General features: G+C 42.3%; 1 protein-coding gene across 2 annotated transcripts; it reads right to left on the reverse strand.

Annotated features, from left to right (window-relative positions):
• Positions 1–3,355: 3,355 nt before the first annotated feature.
• Positions 3,356–18,321, reverse strand: LOC106583177 (exportin-2). Of its 2 annotated transcripts, none has more exons than XM_014167071.2 (25): positions 18,130–18,321; positions 16,928–17,018; positions 16,642–16,784; positions 16,426–16,527; positions 16,071–16,216; positions 15,870–15,960; positions 15,599–15,706; positions 15,376–15,468; positions 15,123–15,290; positions 14,906–15,035; positions 14,709–14,774; positions 14,405–14,607; positions 14,213–14,297; positions 14,042–14,103; positions 13,772–13,908; positions 13,592–13,695; positions 13,255–13,352; positions 12,997–13,147; positions 6,331–6,539; positions 6,092–6,189; positions 5,907–5,992; positions 5,717–5,798; positions 5,315–5,461; positions 5,002–5,233; positions 3,356–4,194 (listed from the first exon to the last, which is right to left on the reverse strand). In XM_014167071.2, the coding sequence occupies exons 2-25, from the start codon at positions 17,010–17,012 to the stop codon at positions 4,105–4,107; spliced, it is 2,916 nt and encodes a 971-aa protein (XP_014022546.1). In that variant the 5' UTR covers positions 17,013–17,018; positions 18,130–18,321; the 3' UTR covers positions 3,356–4,104. The 2 variants fall into 2 exon arrangements, with proteins under 2 accessions (XP_014022546.1, XP_045561219.1); XM_045705263.1 differs by lacking the exon at positions 18,130–18,321 and adding an exon at positions 17,157–17,175.
• Between the last annotated feature and the right edge of the window lie 291 nt (positions 18,322–18,612).

An 18,612-nucleotide genomic window follows, 5' to 3' on the forward strand; every position in this document is an offset into this window, starting at 1 on the left:
AGATGCTTCTAGCCCCTTCTTGTTAATGGTATCTGTTTATTTTATACATGTCTTACTACTGGAAAGTAGTCTTAATTCCGTGGCTTATTTTTCAAATTGGAATGTTTAATTTCAAAATGTTTGCGCAAGAGTGAAGGTTTCCGGCGAGAAAGTAACTGTTAATGTGATAGGATGCTAATTGTTTGACTAGGCTACCTGTATTTGACATTGTGTTATTTCGCTGAACGCTAGATGGTTTCATTTTATTTTTGGCAGTGAAACGAGGCTACTCAGGCAAGAAAAACACATCACCCAAATGTATAGCCCCGTTGGAAAATCTAAATGACTGTTTGAAAATGTGAATCACATTTTTATTTGGCGTACCTCATTTTGAGAATAGCCGTATTAGTGGATGGCAGTGGATCAGCAGGCTCTGTTACCTCATCATTCACTCCTAATGACTGACAGTGAGGACAAGGAGATCTCCCATCTAATTTCCATAAGACAGACACCAGAGACGCAATCAACCCTGTGATTCTTTCACCACTGCCCCACATGTCCACCTTACAAAACACACACAGACATAAAATGATTCAGTCCCCACGGGAATACCTCCCACATCACTGCTCTGGCATCTGCCTGGCTATCAGACCCACACGAGTCACCATCCACATCACACACTTCCTCCTCCAGGAAACTCACGTTTCTGCCACACTGCCTGCCTCAGTCAGTCAAAAGTTTTAGAACTACTCATTCAAGCGTTTTTCTTTGTTTACTATTTTCTACATTGTAGAACAATAGTGAAGATTATGAAATAATGTAGAAAACTAAAAAAATGTAAATGACAAAATCCCAAAAGATTATATTTGTGATTCTTCAAAGTAGCCACCCTTTACCTTGACAGCTTTGAACACTCTTGGCATTCTCTCAACCAGCTTCTTGAGGTAGTCACCTGAAGCGCATTTCAATTAACAGGTGTGCCTTTTTCAAAGTTAATTTGTGGAATTTCTTTCCTTCTTAATGAGTTTGAGCCAATCAGTTGTGTTGTAACAAGGTAGGGGTGGTATATAGAAGATAGCCCTATTTGGTAAAAGACCGTCCATATTAAGGCAGGAACAGCTCAAATAAGCAAAGAGAAACGATAGTCCATCATAACTTCAAGACATGAAGTTCAATCAATTAGAAAAATGTCAAGAACTTTGAACATTTCAAGTGCAGTTGCAAAAATCATCATGCGCTATGATGAAACTGGCTCTCATGAGGACCTCCACTGGAAAGGAAGACAGAGTTACCTCTGCTGCAGAGGATAAGTTCAATAGTTACCAGCCTTAGAAAGTGCAGCCCCCCAAAAAATGCTTCTCAGAATTCAAGTAACAGACATCTCAAAAGCAACTGTTCAGAGGAGACTGCGTGAATCAGGCCTTCATGGATGAATTGCTGCAAAGAATCCACTACTAAAGGACACCAATAATAAGAAGAGACTTGCTTGGGCCAAGAAACATGAGCAATGGACATTAGACCAGTGGAAATCTGTCCTTTGGTCTGATGAGTCCAAATTGGTTCCAACTGCCGTGTCTTTGTGAGACAGTAGGTGAACAGATGATCTCCGCATGGGTGGTTCCCACCGTGAAGCATGGAGGTGGTGGTGTTATGGTGCTTTGCTGGTGATACTGTCAGTGACTTATTTAGAATTCAAAGCACACTTAACCAGCATGGTTACCACAGCATTCTGCCGCGACACACCATCCCATCTGATTTGCGCTTACTGGGATTATTTGTTTTTCAACAGGACAATGGCCCAAAACACACCACCAGGCTGTGTAAGGGCTATTTGACCAAGGAGCATCAGATGACCTGGCCCCCACAATCACCCGACCTCAACCCAATCGAGATGGTCTGGGATGAGTTGGTCAACAGAGTGAAGGAAAAGCAGCCAACAATTGCTTAGCATATGTGGGAACTCCTTCAAGACTTTTGGAAAAGCATTCCAGGTGAAGCTGGTTGAGAGTGTACAAAGCTGTCAAGGCAAATGGTGGCTACTTAAATAAATCAAAATATATTTTAGATTCTTCGAACACTTTTTTGTTTACTTCACGATTCCATGTGTAATTTCATAGTTTGTCTTCACTATTACTCTACAATGTAGAAAATTGTAAAAATAAATGAAAAACCCCTGCATGAGTAGGTGTCCAAACTTTTGACTGGTACTGAATTTCAAATGCGTCAGGAGATGCTAGAAAGTGCATGAAGGACATTGGAAGCTGAGAAACATAAGAGAAGGGCCAGAGTCCCTTCATTGGCCAAATATAAATTCTGACATTGAGCAAATGGTGGGAAATTGTTACACGTCTCAAATTTCATTATACAGTCCAAGGAGCCCATGCCTATGAGTGGTACCCACCACAGCCTGGGAGAAGGTTGGAGTTGACTTGTTTCACTGCAATGGTAAGGACTATTTGTTGACTTGACTACTTGTCAAATTACCCTGATATTGCACTCTTGTCCAGCACTACAGCAAAGACCGATTTTGCATTAGATTTTTTGTTGTTGCTAGTTCAGTCAACTTCAAGTCTGCTATATCCTAAAAGTAACAAAGGCTTAAAAATGTGTGCAAATCGTGAAGATAAAAAACAAAAAAAAAAGGTAGCACATAGTGGGACTGATCCATACTTGGCTTTGTCTTACAGAGCAGCGCCCTTGGAATGTGGCCGGTCACCTACAGAAATCCTAATGGGATGCAAGTTGCCTTCCAGGTTGCCTATTCTCTGCCTGAATGACTGCCCATTAGCTATGTGGGATAGGGCCCTGCAATTGAAGTTAAGACAAAAACTCTACGACAAAAGTGCTAGAGTGTTGTCACCATTGGAAACTCAGGATGTGGTTTGAATTCGGATTCATGGGATAGAAAGGCTATTGTATTGGAGGTGGTTGCGCCTCATTCATATACAGTCAGGACAGAAGATGGGGCTGTGTATTGGCGCAATAGACAAAGCCTTTTGAGGACGCTCAGGACAGGCATACTGCCACTGGACACAGGAAAAAAGAAAGAACAACTGGGGATGTTTCTGTGACACCAGGTACTGGGAGTGTGACAGTAGTGGGGATGTTTCTGTGACACCAGGTACTGGGAGTGTGACAGTAGTGGGGATGTTTCTGTGACACCATGTACTGGGAGTATGATAGATTCGGACAGTGCCTCAGAACCAGCGCAGGTCTAGTAGGTGAGCAGCATCTAATAAAGATTAAGTTAAGCATATTGCTTGCTTAAATCATTTAACCGGTTTGACTGGGAATCATTCAGGCTTTTCAGTCATCCCTCTAAAGCAGACAGTTCATAACTCAGTTTTGACTTAGTCACATCGACAGGAGTCGTCACTGAAAGTGCTAATCAGCACCGGTTTTATACAAGTGCCTCTTTATTCACATCAAAAGACAATGCCGTGACTAGCTACATGCAGAAAAATATTAAAGGGATACCTCAGGATTTTGTAAATGAGGCCCTTGCTCTACTTCCCCAGAGTAAGTCTACGGGTATCTAAGGCTAGTTAGCATTGGTTCGCAAAACTACCTCTAAATTCCTTCATACAGACCAGAGACCTAAAAATGGTATCAACTAGTTAAATCAAACTCTGGGGAAATAGATCAAATCATTGCCAAAATCTAAGTATCCCTTTAAGCATAATGTTTTGGGGCCAATACTTGTTCTAGAATACTGTCAATTCGCAATGACCAGTCGTTGTTATAAATGACAAATCGACATCAAGCAGAAACATATCAAAGCATTATATTCACAAAGCTGAGTGTTGGTGACGCCAGCCTTGCTCAACTTGCCAACCACACAGCAAGCCAATTAGGGACTGAGACAATATATATATTCTGGTGCGCTCTTTAAAGGTAACATATTACATTTATTTTCTTTTAACACTTAAAAAAACATAAAAATCCCAATTCATAGATGAAAATGTTGACCCATTGTCCAAGTATCCACCATGAGTAAAGTCAATCAGTCAATCTTCTGTCCACTCAGTCCTGGCGAGTCTGTCCCAGTCCTGGTGTTGCCCATGGGCGACAGACAGTGCAGTGTCATGGTCTCCATTACGCGTCAGTGCGGAAGCTGCAGTGTCTTCACACCAGCTGTACAGATGCAGCCTGGAGGTAACCCTGCAGGTACCGGAGGGCCTCAGCATTCAGGCTGGTGCTCAACATAGAGAGGACCTGCCATTGGGGAGAACAGGAGAGAGTCACGCATCTGTCAACTACTAAAATGTAAGCATCTACATACACTATACAAAATAAACAACTATTTGCAGTCTAAGCATGTACAATGTACCGCTACCAGCATGGATTCGAATCCGACCCACTGCTCTTTCAGCACTCTCGCGTCTACCCTTCACCTCTAAACATACTAAATAGTTACAAAAATATAAAAATAGAACATTCAGTCATTGGCAATCTAGGAGCCAAAATGTTGTACATGCACTGCTTTTCCTGGGGCCGCACACCGTCTATGCTGCGCTAGAGCACCTTAGTCTCTCTGAGAGGCTGGCTCAGTCGGCTGGGGCTTTACTTTTAGAAGTAAGCATTGTCCGAGACATAATGGAACATAGGACAGGAGCCCATCTCCTGTACCTATAGCGTGAGGCAGCTTGTTGTATAAGTACACACCTTTGACAGAACACTAATGTGTCACAGGTCCTCAACCCCAAAACATATCCTTAATTTTTTTTTGTATTTGGTATGACTTGACTGGGTATCGAACCTCACACCTTCCAATCCCAGAGCAGACACTAACCACAAGGCCACGGAGTTGGTGTTTAACTTTTATACCATTTTGTTTTGAACTCTGCTTAAAACTGACCGACTGACTCATATGAAGAGAGTAGAAGATTGGAACGCAAGGTGGATGTGCCATCTCTTGTAGCCTTGCTGTATAATGTTCCTGCTATAAGGAGTGATTTAGCCAAGAGCCCCAATGCCTCTAAACATAGCCTAGTATTCATGCATTTCAATATATGAACTTACCCGTCCAGGACAAGCAGTGGAGAGCTTGTGGAGGGACTGAGCTAGCAGGATCTTGGGGTTGCTGACAGCGTCACCGATGGGGTCGTGCTCCTTCTTCCCAGCAAAGGCCAGCTGGGAGAAAGCCGTCTGGTAACTGGCCGTGTCCTCAATGTCAATGAAGTGCTCGTCGTCAGGGATGCTGTCATCCTCTGGCAGCTCAAACAGACCAATCAGGGCCTGGAGCAGGGGGGTCCTAAAGAATAAATAATTTAGCAGACCATTAATTTACTAGAACCACTAAAAAGTGTGATAATACTTCAGGACCGTTTCGCACCAGAGTTTGGTGTACTCTGTGTCCATCATTGCCGGGCACTCGGTGAGGATCTTGGTGATGCCCACGGCACAGATCTTCTTCTCCACTGGGCCAGACACCTTCTGCACCTCTGGAATGACTATCTTCTCCAGCACCATGCCAAACATCCTATAAGAAAGAAGACCCAGCACTGACAATATCTTTGCGCATGGCTATCAGAATAATTAAGGACTATGATTAAACTTCTAGGCTTATCCTTTCACATATGACATGGTTGGCCTTTAAAACCAAAAGGGACAACTGACTGGCTTGTGTTCAGCGAGCAGATCTGCACACTCAGCTTTAAGGCTACACTAATGAACATATCCATGATGATGGAAAACAAACATGTCAGTCTAATTTCATCTGACAAGAGACACTTACTTTGGCTGTATGCTGTCAAAAATCTCCTGCAGAGCAATGGCGCCATACTTGACACCATACAGATTGATAAAAACCATGAAACCTATGGAAAAGAGGACACTTTGAAAATGTGCAGCATTGAGAGATCAGAGCCACACCAAGTACGTTTTAAAACTAGACAATGTCAACATTAGTTTTAAGCTGTACTCACTCTTGATGAACTTGGTTGTTTTGGAGCTCTGCAGTCTCTGGAAGAGTAGAATGAAGATCTGTTTCCTGTACTGAACAATGGACTCCCTGAGAGAGAGCGAGCAAGACAACTCATGATACAGCCTCCATGTCAATTACATACAAAGTCCTTTATTTAGTTATCAGATAGACAGGTGGTCGACTCACGTGGGCATGTGCTCTATGATGCTGTTCATCAGGTAGAAACCTTGGTGGTCATTGGCCTTGGAGGCTATGAGCTTCTGGAAGACTCCTAGCAGACCAGGCTGTACAGGGAGAGCAGTTTAACGGCAGATGACGACAACTAACCAATTGCACACCTCAGTTAAACTAAGACTGGTAGGTTACAGAATATTATGTACAGTAAGAGTCCTTTTACCACCAACATGCCCCCAGATGTTACTCACTATTTTATCAGCAGCAGAGCTGGCTATGGTGGCAGCCCCCTTCTCCAGGTAGGCCTGAAGCAGGCGCACCAGAGGAGGGATGTTGCCAGCGCGTTCCCAAAGCACGGGCTGCAGCAGGTGGGGGAACAGGGCCATGTAGGAGTTGGGGATGGAGCTGGTGTGGATCTCCAGAAGCAGAGACATCACCTGGAACACGTAGGGCACAAACTCTGCAACAACAGAAGGGGGGAAAGTTGATGTAAGAAGGGCAATGTGTAGTTTGTCAAGCTTGCATACATGGAGTTCAGAGGATGGCTCCACAACCCCTTCAGAAGGGGTGATAAATGTCAACGCTCGTTTTAACCTGGAAGCACCCCACTTCCTGTTGAACAAGAGAGAGCTTGGTTTGTTGTTTTGGAAAGTCTATTGAAAAAGTTGTTACAAGCTAGCTACCTTTTTAGTTTGGATCCTGCAAAACAGTTGGCATCAGTAGCTGGGACCACTATGTGTCCAGTGATCCTGCCGACCAAGGACGGGTCAGAGGAGCGGTTTGGTGTAGCAGCTAGCCTAGCTGCCTATCAAGCTAGAAGGGTTTTCTTGAGGGCTTGAACGCGGCCCGCGACGTGGTTAGCCATTGTGGCTGGGACTGCGAACTGTCCCGGAATGGCTGTTTGTTGCTGTTTTCAAGCTTCCCTGCAAACTGCCCTCCCTGGAACTGTGAGGAGTAACAGCATAACCTACATCGCTACTATGACAAAGACCAAAGCCGGTGGGACTATTGTTGGACAGTGGTGTCTATCACAGATAATCTCTTAAAACAAACAAAAATAGTTCTACAAGAAGTTATTACAACAAGAAAAAAGCTTCAAGTGTTTTGTCCAAATACTGATGGAGTCAACTAATAAAAGAATGGCCAACCTGACCAGAGAGGTCCATGTCCTGAAGAACAGTTAGCAGTTCGATGAATTTAAACAGGAGAATAGAAGGGACGAGAGCGCCAAGCCTTTGGGTTCGTAGCTTCACCATAGCAACTGATTAATGGACTGAATGTATATTTTCTATTGCACACAGACAGACACACATTACCGGTCAAAAGTTGACATCTACTCATTCCAGGGTTCTTTATTTTTTTTAAACATTTTCCCACATTGTAGAATAGTGAATAACACCACATGGAATCATGGAATCAAAAGAAGAAGAAAAAAAAAATAAAAAAGTGTTAAACTAGTCAAAATATATTTAAGATTCTTCAAAAAGTAACCACCCTTTCTCTTGAGAGCTTTGCACTCTCTCAACCAGCATCACCTGGAATGCTTTTCCAGTCTTGATAGTTCACATATATGCTGAGCACTTGTTGGCTGCTTTCCTTCACTCTGCGGTCCAGCTCATCCCAAACCACCTCAATTGGGTTGAGGTCGGGTGATTGTGGAGGCCAAGTCATCTGATGCACCACTCCATCTTGGTCAAATAGCCCTTATACAACCTGGAGGTCTGTTGGGTCATTGTTCTGTTGGAAACCAAATGATAGTTCCACTAAGCGCAAACCACATGGGATGGCATATCGCTGCAGAATGCTGTGGTAACCATGCAGGTTAAGTGTGCCTTGAATTCTAAATAAATCAGACAGTTTTACCAGCAAAGCACCCCCACACTTCACGGTGGGAAACACATGTGGAGATCTGTTCACCTACTTTGCTTCTCATAAAGACACAGCGGTAGGAACCAAAAATCACAAATTCGGATGCCTGTGTTTCTTGGCCCAAGCAAGTCTCTTAATATTGGTGTCCTTTAGTAGTGGTTTCTTTGCAACAATTCGACCATGAAGGCCCGATTCACACAGTCTTCTCTGAACAGTTGATGTTGAGATGCGTATGTTAATTGAACTCTGAAGCATTTATCTGGGCTGCAATTTCTGAGGCTGGTAACTAATGAACTCATCCTCTGCATCAGAGGTCCTCATGAGAGACAGTTTCATCATAGCGCTTGGTTTCTGCAACAGCACTTGAAGAAACATTCAAAGTTTGACATTTTTGGATTGACTGACCTTCAGGTCTTAAAGTAATGGACCGTCGCTTCTCTTTGCTCATTTGAGCTGTTCTTGCCATAATATGGACTTGGTCTTTTACCAAATAGAGCTATCTTCTATATACCACCCCTACCTTGTCACGACACAACTGACTGGCTCAAACGCATTAAGGAAAGAAATTCCACAAATGAACTTAAGGCACACCTGTTAATTGAAATGCATTCCATGTGACTACCTCATGAAGCTGGTTGAGAGAATCCCAAGAGTGTGCAAAGCTGTCGAGGCAAAGGGTGGCTACTTTGAAGAATCTCAAATAAATTGATTTGTTTAACACTTCTGGATTCTACATGATTTCATGTCTGTTATTTCCTAGTTGAGGTCTAAACTATTATTCTACAATGTATAAAATTGTAAAAATAAAGAAAAACCCTGGAATGAGTAGGTATGCGTCTAAACTTTTGACTATGTAAATCAAGTAATTCTGTTTAATTTTATAACCCGTTTTCGCTTTGTCATTATGGGGTAGGGCTCCCGAGTGGCACAAGTCTCTGGTTCGATTCCAGGCTGTATCACATTCGGCCATGATTGGGAGTCCCATAGGGCGGCGCACAGTTGGCCCAGCGTCGTCCGGGTTTGGCTGGGGTAGGCCGTTACAGTAAATAAGAAATTGTTCTTCACGGACTTGCATTTAAAAAAGTATTGTGTAGATAGATTAAATGCATTTTCCCCCCTCAATTTTAGATTAAGGCTGCAACGTAAAAAAATGTGGGAAATGGGAAGGGGTCTAAATACTTTCCAATGCACTGTATATGCACACACACACACACAGAGCCATATCCCTGTAACACTTAGAGAATATCTTATGTCAAGTGTTATTGCAGTGTTGTGGTTGCAGGTTCACCTGGCACATCTAAAGTATTTTCCTTTTGTGGTGTTGCTATAGGCCACCAAGTGAAATGCTTGATAGTGTATGAGATGTAAACAGAGTTCCATTTCTTGGGGACCTGAATATTTAATCAAGCTGTCCACTCAAGAGGAAGCTTCTCACTAACCAGTGCCAGTAATCTGGTTCATGTTATTAAATCAACCTACCGGGGTGTTTACAAACACTGCAGGAACAAGATCATCCACATGTATTGATCATGTGATTACTAATAATGTAGAAATTTGTTCGAAAAGCTGTATCCATACCCTTTGGATGCAGTGATCACAATATAGTGGCTATATCAAGGAAAACAACATTTCCAAAAGGTGGGCCTATAATAGTCTATATGAGAACATATAAAAAGATTTTGCTGTGACTCTTGAATGTTAAACATTTCCGTTGGTCTAATAAGGATTATCCGGACGCTGCACTTGATGAATTTATGAAATTGCTTCTTCCAATTATTGATAAAGATGCACTTGTTCAGAAACTGACTGCTCCATGGATTGATGAGGAATTGAAAAACTGAATGGTTGAAAGAGATGTGGCAAAAGTGGCTAATAATTCTGGCTACACATCTGACTACAAATTATGTGACTAAAAGCAACAAAAATAAACGTTTTTATAGCCAAGATCAATGATAAAGAATGGGGGGAAAAAACACTAAATTATGAGCAGAAAGACAAATTCAACTCCATCTTTCATCGAATCAGATGGCTTATTCATCACAAAACCATTTGATGTTGCCAATTATTTTAAGGATTATTTCATTGGCAAAGTAGACAAACTTAGGCAGGAAATGCCAACAACGAACAGTGAGCCATCATACTCATGCATAAAAAAAAAGAAAATAAAGAAAAGCATTGTAAGTACGAATTTTGTTAATGTAGTGTGGGAGAGGTGGGTAAATTATTGTTATCGATCAATAATGACAAACCCCCCAGGCATTAACAACAGATGGAAAGCTACCCGAGGATGGTAGCTGACTATGGCCACTCCTATCTGTCATATCTTTAATCTGAGCCTAGAGGAAAGTATTTGTCCTCTGGCCTGGAGGGAAGCCAAAGTAATTTTGCTACCCAAGAGCGGCAAAGCAGCCTTACCTGGTTCTAACAGCAGACCTGCCAGCTCTTAGCAAACTGTAGGAAAAAATGTAGTTTGACCAAATACAATGCCATTTCTCTGCAAACAAAACAACTGACTGAGCATGCTTATAAAGAAGGGCACTCAACAGGTACTGCACCGACACAAATGACTGATGATTGGTTGAAAGAAATTGATAGCTGTACTGTTAGATTTCAGTGCAGCCTTCGAAATTACTGACCATAACCGGTAGAGAAAAAGTATGCGTTTTGGTTTTCAACCTCTGCCATATTGTGGATTCAGAGCAATCTATTGAAAGAACTGAGGGTTTTATTTAATTGAAGCTTCTCATGTCAAACATGTAAAGTGTGGTGTACCGTAGGGCAGTTCTCTAGGCCCTCTACTCTTTCCCATTTTTACCAATGACCTGCCGCTGGCATTAAAAAGGCATGTGTGTCCATGTATTCTGATGAGTCAACCATAGCTAATGAAGTCACTTAACCTGTTATGGCTAGGGGGCAGTATTGACACAGCCGGATAAAAAACGTACCCGATTTAATCTGGTTACTACTCCTGCCCAGTAACTAGAATATGCATATAATTATTGGCTTTGGATAGAAACCACCCTAAAGTTTCTAAAACTGTTTGAATGGTGTCTGTGAGTATAACAGAACTCATTTGGCAGGCCAAAACCTGAGAAGATTCCATGCAGGAAGTGGCCTGTCTGACAAGTTGTGTTTCATCTTGGCTCTTTTTATTGAAGACTGAGGATCTTTGCTCTAACGTGACACTTCCTACGGCTCTCAGAGCCCGGGAAAAAGCTGAACGATATCGAGGCAGCCTCTGGCTGAAACACATTATCGCTTTTGGCAAGTGGCCGATCAGAGTACTATGGGCTTAGGCGCGTGCCCGAGTCTACCCCATGCTTTATTTTCTTTCGTCTGTTTACCTAAACGCAGACTCCCGGTCGGAATATTATCGCTTTTTTATGAGAAAAATGGCATAAAAATTGATTTTAAACAGCGGTTGACATGCTTCGAAGTACGGTAATGGAATATTTCGAATTTTTTGTCACGAATTGCGCCGTGCTCGTCACCCTTATTTACACTTCGGATAGTGTCTTGAACGCACGAACAAAACGCCGCTGTTTGGATATAACTATGGATTATTTTGAACCAAACCAACATTTGTTATTGAAGTAGAAGTCCTGGGAGTGCATTCTGACGAAGACAGCAAAGGTAATATCATTTTTCTTATAGTAAATCTGACTTTGGTGAGTGCTAAACTTGCTGGGTGTCTAAATAGCTAGCCCTGTGATGCCGGGCTATCTACTGAGAATATTGCAAAATGTGCTTTCACCGAAAAGCTATTTTAAAATCGGACATATCGAGTGCATAGAGGAGTTCTGTATCTATAATTCTTAAAATAATTGTTATGCTTTTTGTGAACGTTTATCGTGAGTAATTTAGTAAATTCACCGGCAGTGTTCGGTGGGAATGCTAGTCACATGCTAGTCACATGCTAATGTAAAAAGCTGGTTTTTGATATAAATATGAACTTGATTGAACAAAACATGCATGTATTGTATAACATAATGTCCTAGGGTTGTCATCTGATGAAGATCATCAAAGGTTAGTGCTGCATTTAGCTGTGGTTTGGGTTTATGTGACATTATATGCTAGCTTGAAAAATGGGTGTCTGATTATTTCTGGCTGGGTACTCTGCTGACATAATCTAATGTTTTGCTTTCGTTGTAAAGCCTTTTTGAAATCGGACAGTGTGGTTAGATTAACGAGAGTCTTGTCTTTAAAATGGTGTAAAATAGTCATATGTTTGGAAAAATTGAAGTTTTTGCATTTTTGAGGTTTTTGAATAACGTGCCACGGGATTACACTGGCTGTTACGTAGGTGGGACGATTTGGTGCCACCTACCCTAGAGAGGTTAAAGAGTTGCAGTGTGTTATCGAATGGGTGGCCAGTAATAAACTGGTCCTGAACATCTAAAACTAAGAGCAGTGGATTTGGTACAAATCATTCCCTAAGTTCTAGACCTCAGCTGTATCTGGTAATGAACGGTGTGGCTGTTGAACAAAATGTTGAGAAAAAATGACATGGTGTTACCTTAGATTGTAAACTGTCATGGTCAAAACATATAGACTCAATGGTTGTAAAGTTGGGGAGAGGTCTGTCTGTAATAAAGAGATGCTCTGCTGTTTTGACAACACTCCACAAAGCAAGTCCTGCAGGCTCTAGTTTTAGCTTATCTTGATTATTGTCCAATCATATGGTCAAGTGCTGCAAAGAAAGACCTAACTACCAAACATGGATTGAAAAACAAATAAAGCAACACCTCAAGGCACAACGCCTCCCCCAAATGTGACCTACTTGTGTGTATGTACTGAGATGTGTAACTGATCGATGCACACACGTTAATGTTCTTAAAATGTTACAAAAAAAAAAAAAAGTATTTTTTTTCGTTGTGTTGAACCCCAATAAGACTAGCTATCCCATTGTTGTCGGCTAATGGGGATCCCAATAAATACAAATCATTCACCTTCCACTCGCTTTCCTAGGCCTGTCCTACTAAGATGAGCAATCTTATGCTTAACATGGACTGCTGGAACCTGCTTCTTTCTAGGGTAAAGCCACATACCCTGTACGTCATTCTGTAGAATCTCAGTGAAGACTGGGAAGAGGGCCTCCTCAAAGCTGCCCACAGTGGTAGGGTTGGCCTTGCAGGTGATCCGGATAGACAGGCACAGGGACTCAAACAGGTAGTGGTTAAAGTGAGGCTTGCTGGGGTTCTGAAAGAAACACATGATACCGGTATATACAGCTGCTACTTACACACATGAGCTGACTTACATTGTGTCTATGTATCTACCACAGCACAGACAAGGGTGTGACCTACCTTGCTAACGAGGAGGAGCTTGTGAGTGAGCTGGCCAATCAGTGTGGGGATGTAAGGAACAATGGTCTCCTGCAGGAGGGAAAAGCTGCGCATGATGGCTGGAAGAGAATGAAGGAGATGTCAGCGTAGAAAACAAGGATCGTACACACCCCCCAAAAAATAAAAAAATAACATTGCCCACAAAAACTTAAGTAACATGTCGTCCGCAACCTCATGTCACCACAAAAGGATAGTTATCCTAGGATAGATAATTATCCTAGCCGCAAAAGGATAGTTAGACATATCATTAAATCTATTTAAGTTATTAGCAGAGCAGTTAACCCTCAAACCCCCGTACCTTTCATGATATATTCGTTCTCTGATGAGCCAGGCAGAGCCAGGGCTTTGAACAGGTTGTTGAGCAGCTGTTCTGTGAAGGGGGCCATCTCTGTAGGAGTGATACTGAAACACATTGTGTAGTGTTGGATAAGATTAAGATAATCAACTATAGACACAAAGTAGCTGGGTAACTACTCACAGTGTGGAGTTGTTGGGGCCCCTCATGGTAAAAAGTCTCTCCAGGGCGTGGGCAGCGTAGGTGTGCTCCACTGTGCTCTCCGCCTGCAGGTGGGCCACCAGCAGAGGGACAGCCTGCAGCAGCTGCTCTTTAGGCAACTGGAAAACAAGAGGGGACAAAGGAGGACTGGATATTCACAGGCCCCTCAAAGTGTTGATTTCAACCTTTAAGTAGGCTGAACTCATGACAGTGAATTTTCAGAGGAGAAAAACCATAAAAACAAAATCAAACCTGACTCCTGAAGATCATGACGTATTTGATGGCGTCAGCCTTCAACACTGGAAACTCATTGACTAGAATAGAACAGAGTAAGCATGTTTGATAAAAGTGCAGATAAAGCAATCCATAGCTGTGATAATGAATTCATAAATCATTTGTTTATCCGGTCAACTTTATATGTACCGTTTTGGGAATTGAGGTCTGTGAGAATGTGGTTCACAAAGAATTCTGTGAGGTTCACCAACTCGTTAGCCTGCGTGATACCATGCTTAAAAAGATACACATTTTACATTACTCAATGTCTACTGCAATCATGTTCATAACCGAGCAATGTTCCACAAACACACCCAAATACAAAAGGAATTATAACCATACCTTCGCTGTCTGGGCTTTAGAGGCCAGAGATGTGACCAGGTAGATGGCAGCATCTTTGTGCTTCCAGTTCACCACTGGGTTCTTGGCATACTCCCCCAGCATGGAGTTCACATAGCCAGAGAAGATGGCTGTGACCGGGCCCTCAAAGAATTTACACAGGCCTCTCACTAAGTCACAGGCAGCCCTGCGCCGAGTGTCTATGTCTGCAGGGAGGAGACAGAACAGAGGGGTCAACAACTGTATGCTTAAACAATAATCCAGCTCAATTTGTCTCATTGATAAGTTTACATGTTTGTGTTATTACCTGATCCTTCAAGATCTCTTCGGATGTATTCTTCAGAGTTATCCTCAAAGGCCTCCTCATCAGCACCTGGAACCAAAGAAATCTATGCATCAGTACCAGAGAGCATTATGCAGATATCTGCCATTAAAGTACAATGGCATGTATTAAATACCCATGTACCCATTCATGCCCAAGACACTATTTCAGTCTGAACTCACTTCTGAACTCCATGTTGGGCACAATGACCTTCTCACAGATGCTGGTGAGTGTGTTCTGGTCCTCAAACAGATGCTTGTAGTGGGGCCTTTCACACACAGATGCTAGGAACTGAATAGCATTGCTCACAAGCTATGTCACAAAACAAAAAGGAGCAAATGTATTAGCAGGCGGTCCACATATTGATAAGGTACATGAATGCATCATCAGCAGCCTCACCAGATCATACTTGACCTCCTGGCCAGTGGACACCAGCAGGTTCCAGATAGCAGTGACAAAGCGAGGCAGGTAAGGCTGGAACTCTTCATCGTACTTCTGGGCGTAAAGAGCAGCGTTGTCACAGATCTGAGATTTGAGCAGCTCCAGAAGACCTGCCTCCTCTTCATCCTGTTGGGTGGAAAATACAAGGTTATCAAAGGTTGAATCAACTGATGCAGTAACTTGAACATTTTACAAGTGAAAGTCCACTCACATCTGTTTGTAGTAGCTTATTATCCAAGGTCAACAAGTTATGGAAATTAGACATCCAGGTCTCCATGTTGTCCTCAAAAAACTCAGGAAGGTCCTGTGAAGGCAGTGAAAGTTGGGAGAATGAGATTACTTTTACTCCAGTGATAAGCAGCACATGAAAATTCAGCAACATGCAGCATGCCCTTGTGGTCATAAAGCAGATAAGATGCAGGTGGGGGACGCACCTGGAAGTTGAGACTGTAGAAGAGCTTTGAAATCAGAGTAAGGGACGAGAAGAGGATCTTCAAAGCGTTGATGTCCGTCGCATGGGTCTGACACAGCTCAATGGTGGCCTGAGAAACAATATACATGAATAGTAGACAATGACTTTCCATGTCTGAATAATTTAGGTCCTACAAACTAAAAGCAAGTGATGGGCAGTACCAATTTCAAGAACTGTTGTTTTTACTTGAAATATATTTCAATTGTTAGGGTTGATTAACTCTAAACAATAACCTTGAAGAGTTCAGTCAGCGGACTCGCAAACGTGTCCAACACCAGTTTAATCTCCAGCCACAGCTCATTCGACTTAAACTCGTGTCGATACCTGGGAAAACAGAAGATCAGTGTGAACATCTTTAAAAACTAACCACAAAGACATAATTCACTATGACACCTATCATTAGAGGACCACGTGTCATGCCCATGGTGATTAACCTCTTGAAAAGTGAGTGTGCGGTCCGGAGCACTCCGTTAATGATGTGGAAGTCTCCGCTCTGGAAGCGAGTCACCATCTCTGTCAAGAGGTCCGGCCACTTCATAGGGAAGTCCTCTCTGCCGATGATGCTGATGGCATCACTCAACTGTAGAAGAACAGTAAACACTGGAGTAAAACTAACATCTATGGAAATTGCCCTTTTTATCGTGTAAAAGGATTATCCTGAAGGATTGTGAACTCATGCAGATGGATTCCAAGAACCTCCGATTAAAGTAATTCAAACCAGCACCAGCTCACTGACTTTATGTACAATAGATAGGCAGGTAACAGGTCTTGCCTCTTGTGCAGACATACCTGTTTCTGAATCTGTTCAGGGCTGCTCAACATCAAATTTACAATGTTGGCCTTGATAGTGGTTCGGTCGGGATCTGAGATTTTGTTTGGTTCATCTTCAATCTGAAAGCGATATTAGGATACAAAGTAAGACTTGTCATGCCAACGTTGGGCCAACAATACTTGCACAACTCATAACACTGATTTGTTCCAATATTCAGGTAACCATTAACTTACTATGCGCCAGTTTCTCTTGATGTAGTTTTTGAAGGTGACAGCTGCACACACCCGGATCACGTTGTCTTGAGATTTCTCCAATAATGTAAGCAGCAATATTGGATAGTTCTGGTTCCCTTCAACTGACTCAAGAAACTTTTCAGCTGGAAGAAATTAGGGAAATAAGAACATTCCAGTCAAGCAATGGGAAATTGTACATAATGCCCAAAGTATGCATGTTCATACCATGACTGATCAGTGCATGGGTGTTTTAAATTAACATGCATTCTACTCTGAGCTCCCATACCTGGACGTCTGACGGATGGATCCGGGTCCAGAGTTTTACGCATAAATTCTGTGAGTGTCTGAAGGTTTCCATCATTCAGCTCCATGGTACCCTAGAAAGAAAGTCAATCATTACATTAGACATAGTGATGGTCTCAACTAGCTGACTATTAGCTGATTAAATAAAAAGTTGTATCTAGTCACATTCACAGGGTCGCAGATGTAGTTGCAGTGTACAGGGAAATACTTAACTGCCGAGTTCCAACAGTGCAGGTGTGAATGATTGTCTTAGCTACAAGTCGATGAGGAAACGTTACATTTTTAAAACGATAGAGTTGCTTGTCATTTAGTGGCGTCTCCAGCTACCCACTTTCTAATCATGCGCAGTAACTTCACGCCTACCCACTAATATTTCACGGCATGATGACGACACCTGAAGATAGTTATATTCAGCCAATCAATGTGACTAAGTCAAGCAAGCTAGCCTTGCATCATCTTTGTGCTCCAATGGAATTCGTTATTTTCCAGAGGTCAGAAACTTTATCCAATCACAGTAAACTTGGGGCGGGACTTGGAGGCTGCAGTTAGCCACTAGCTAGCAATGTTAGCAATGTACTCTGGCATGGTGCTCATTCAAAATACTTACGTTTCACTAGTTTAGAACTGGCGGATAAAAAATATCCAACACTAGTTTCGAGGATATAAACGAAGCTACTGAATGACTGAGTATGTTAGCTAGTTTGGTAGCTAGCTAAGTTACTTAGCTAACTAGTAGTAGGCTAAACTAGCCATGGCAGTCTGGTAGGCCAGCAGTACTAGCAAAAATAGCCTGAATGACAGCCATGCCATGGCTAACTTCGAACGTCTTCTTGTGCGTTAGTATCTGATGTGCGTGTTACATTTGGGCGAATTAGCTAACGTTAGCTAGTTCAGAAATAATTATCTGTAAAAAATAAAAAAGCCTATTCTGTTGTGTCCTCGCAACGCAGTAGCACTAAGCCCTAATGCATGGTATAGTACCATCTGTGAATTCATATTCTGCAAGTAACTAGCTAGCCATTTACCTAGCTTGCTAATGCTAGTTACTTAACTTTTTACCTAACTAAATTATCCACGATGGGCAAATTAGAAATGGCTACGGCAGTTTTATATTTTTCTACAAACTAGCCAACAATATATATGCATCATTTGATAGAGCGATGAGATTACAAAGAGCTCTCATACCTTATCTTGCTTTTTGTTGTCTCAGCCGGTGTCTGTGCTGTTATTCGCTGCTGCCGAACGAAATGGCTTTCAAAAATCTGAAGCCACTGGGCGGTCTGTGCACTGGGCGTGCGCAAACAAGTTTGGAAAACCACGCTGGACAAGCCCCTGGCATGGGCGAGTGTTCGGAAGAGATTGTATACAAAATATTGACTAATGAATTGATCACAATTTTTGATTTATCAAGTATGTTCACCTAGTCATTGGGATTGTTCGATCGCCTGTTCTACAAATCACCTTCCATCATAAATAACTAGCCTACTCATTTGTAGATCAGTCGGTCAGTGACAATTTACCCAATATACATTACGGTTTTGATTCTCATAGTCAGGTCATGGAAGACCAAGGCTGCATTTAGACAGGCAGATGAATTCGGATCTTCTCACTAATTGGTATTTTGGCCAGTCACATCAGATCTTTTCAGCGTTGATCTGATTGGTTCAA

Source organism: Salmo salar, chromosome ssa22, assembly GCF_905237065.1.
Source record: "Salmo salar chromosome ssa22, Ssal_v3.1, whole genome shotgun sequence".
In the NCBI taxonomy this organism is placed as follows: Eukaryota; Metazoa; Chordata; class Actinopteri; order Salmoniformes; family Salmonidae; genus Salmo; species Salmo salar.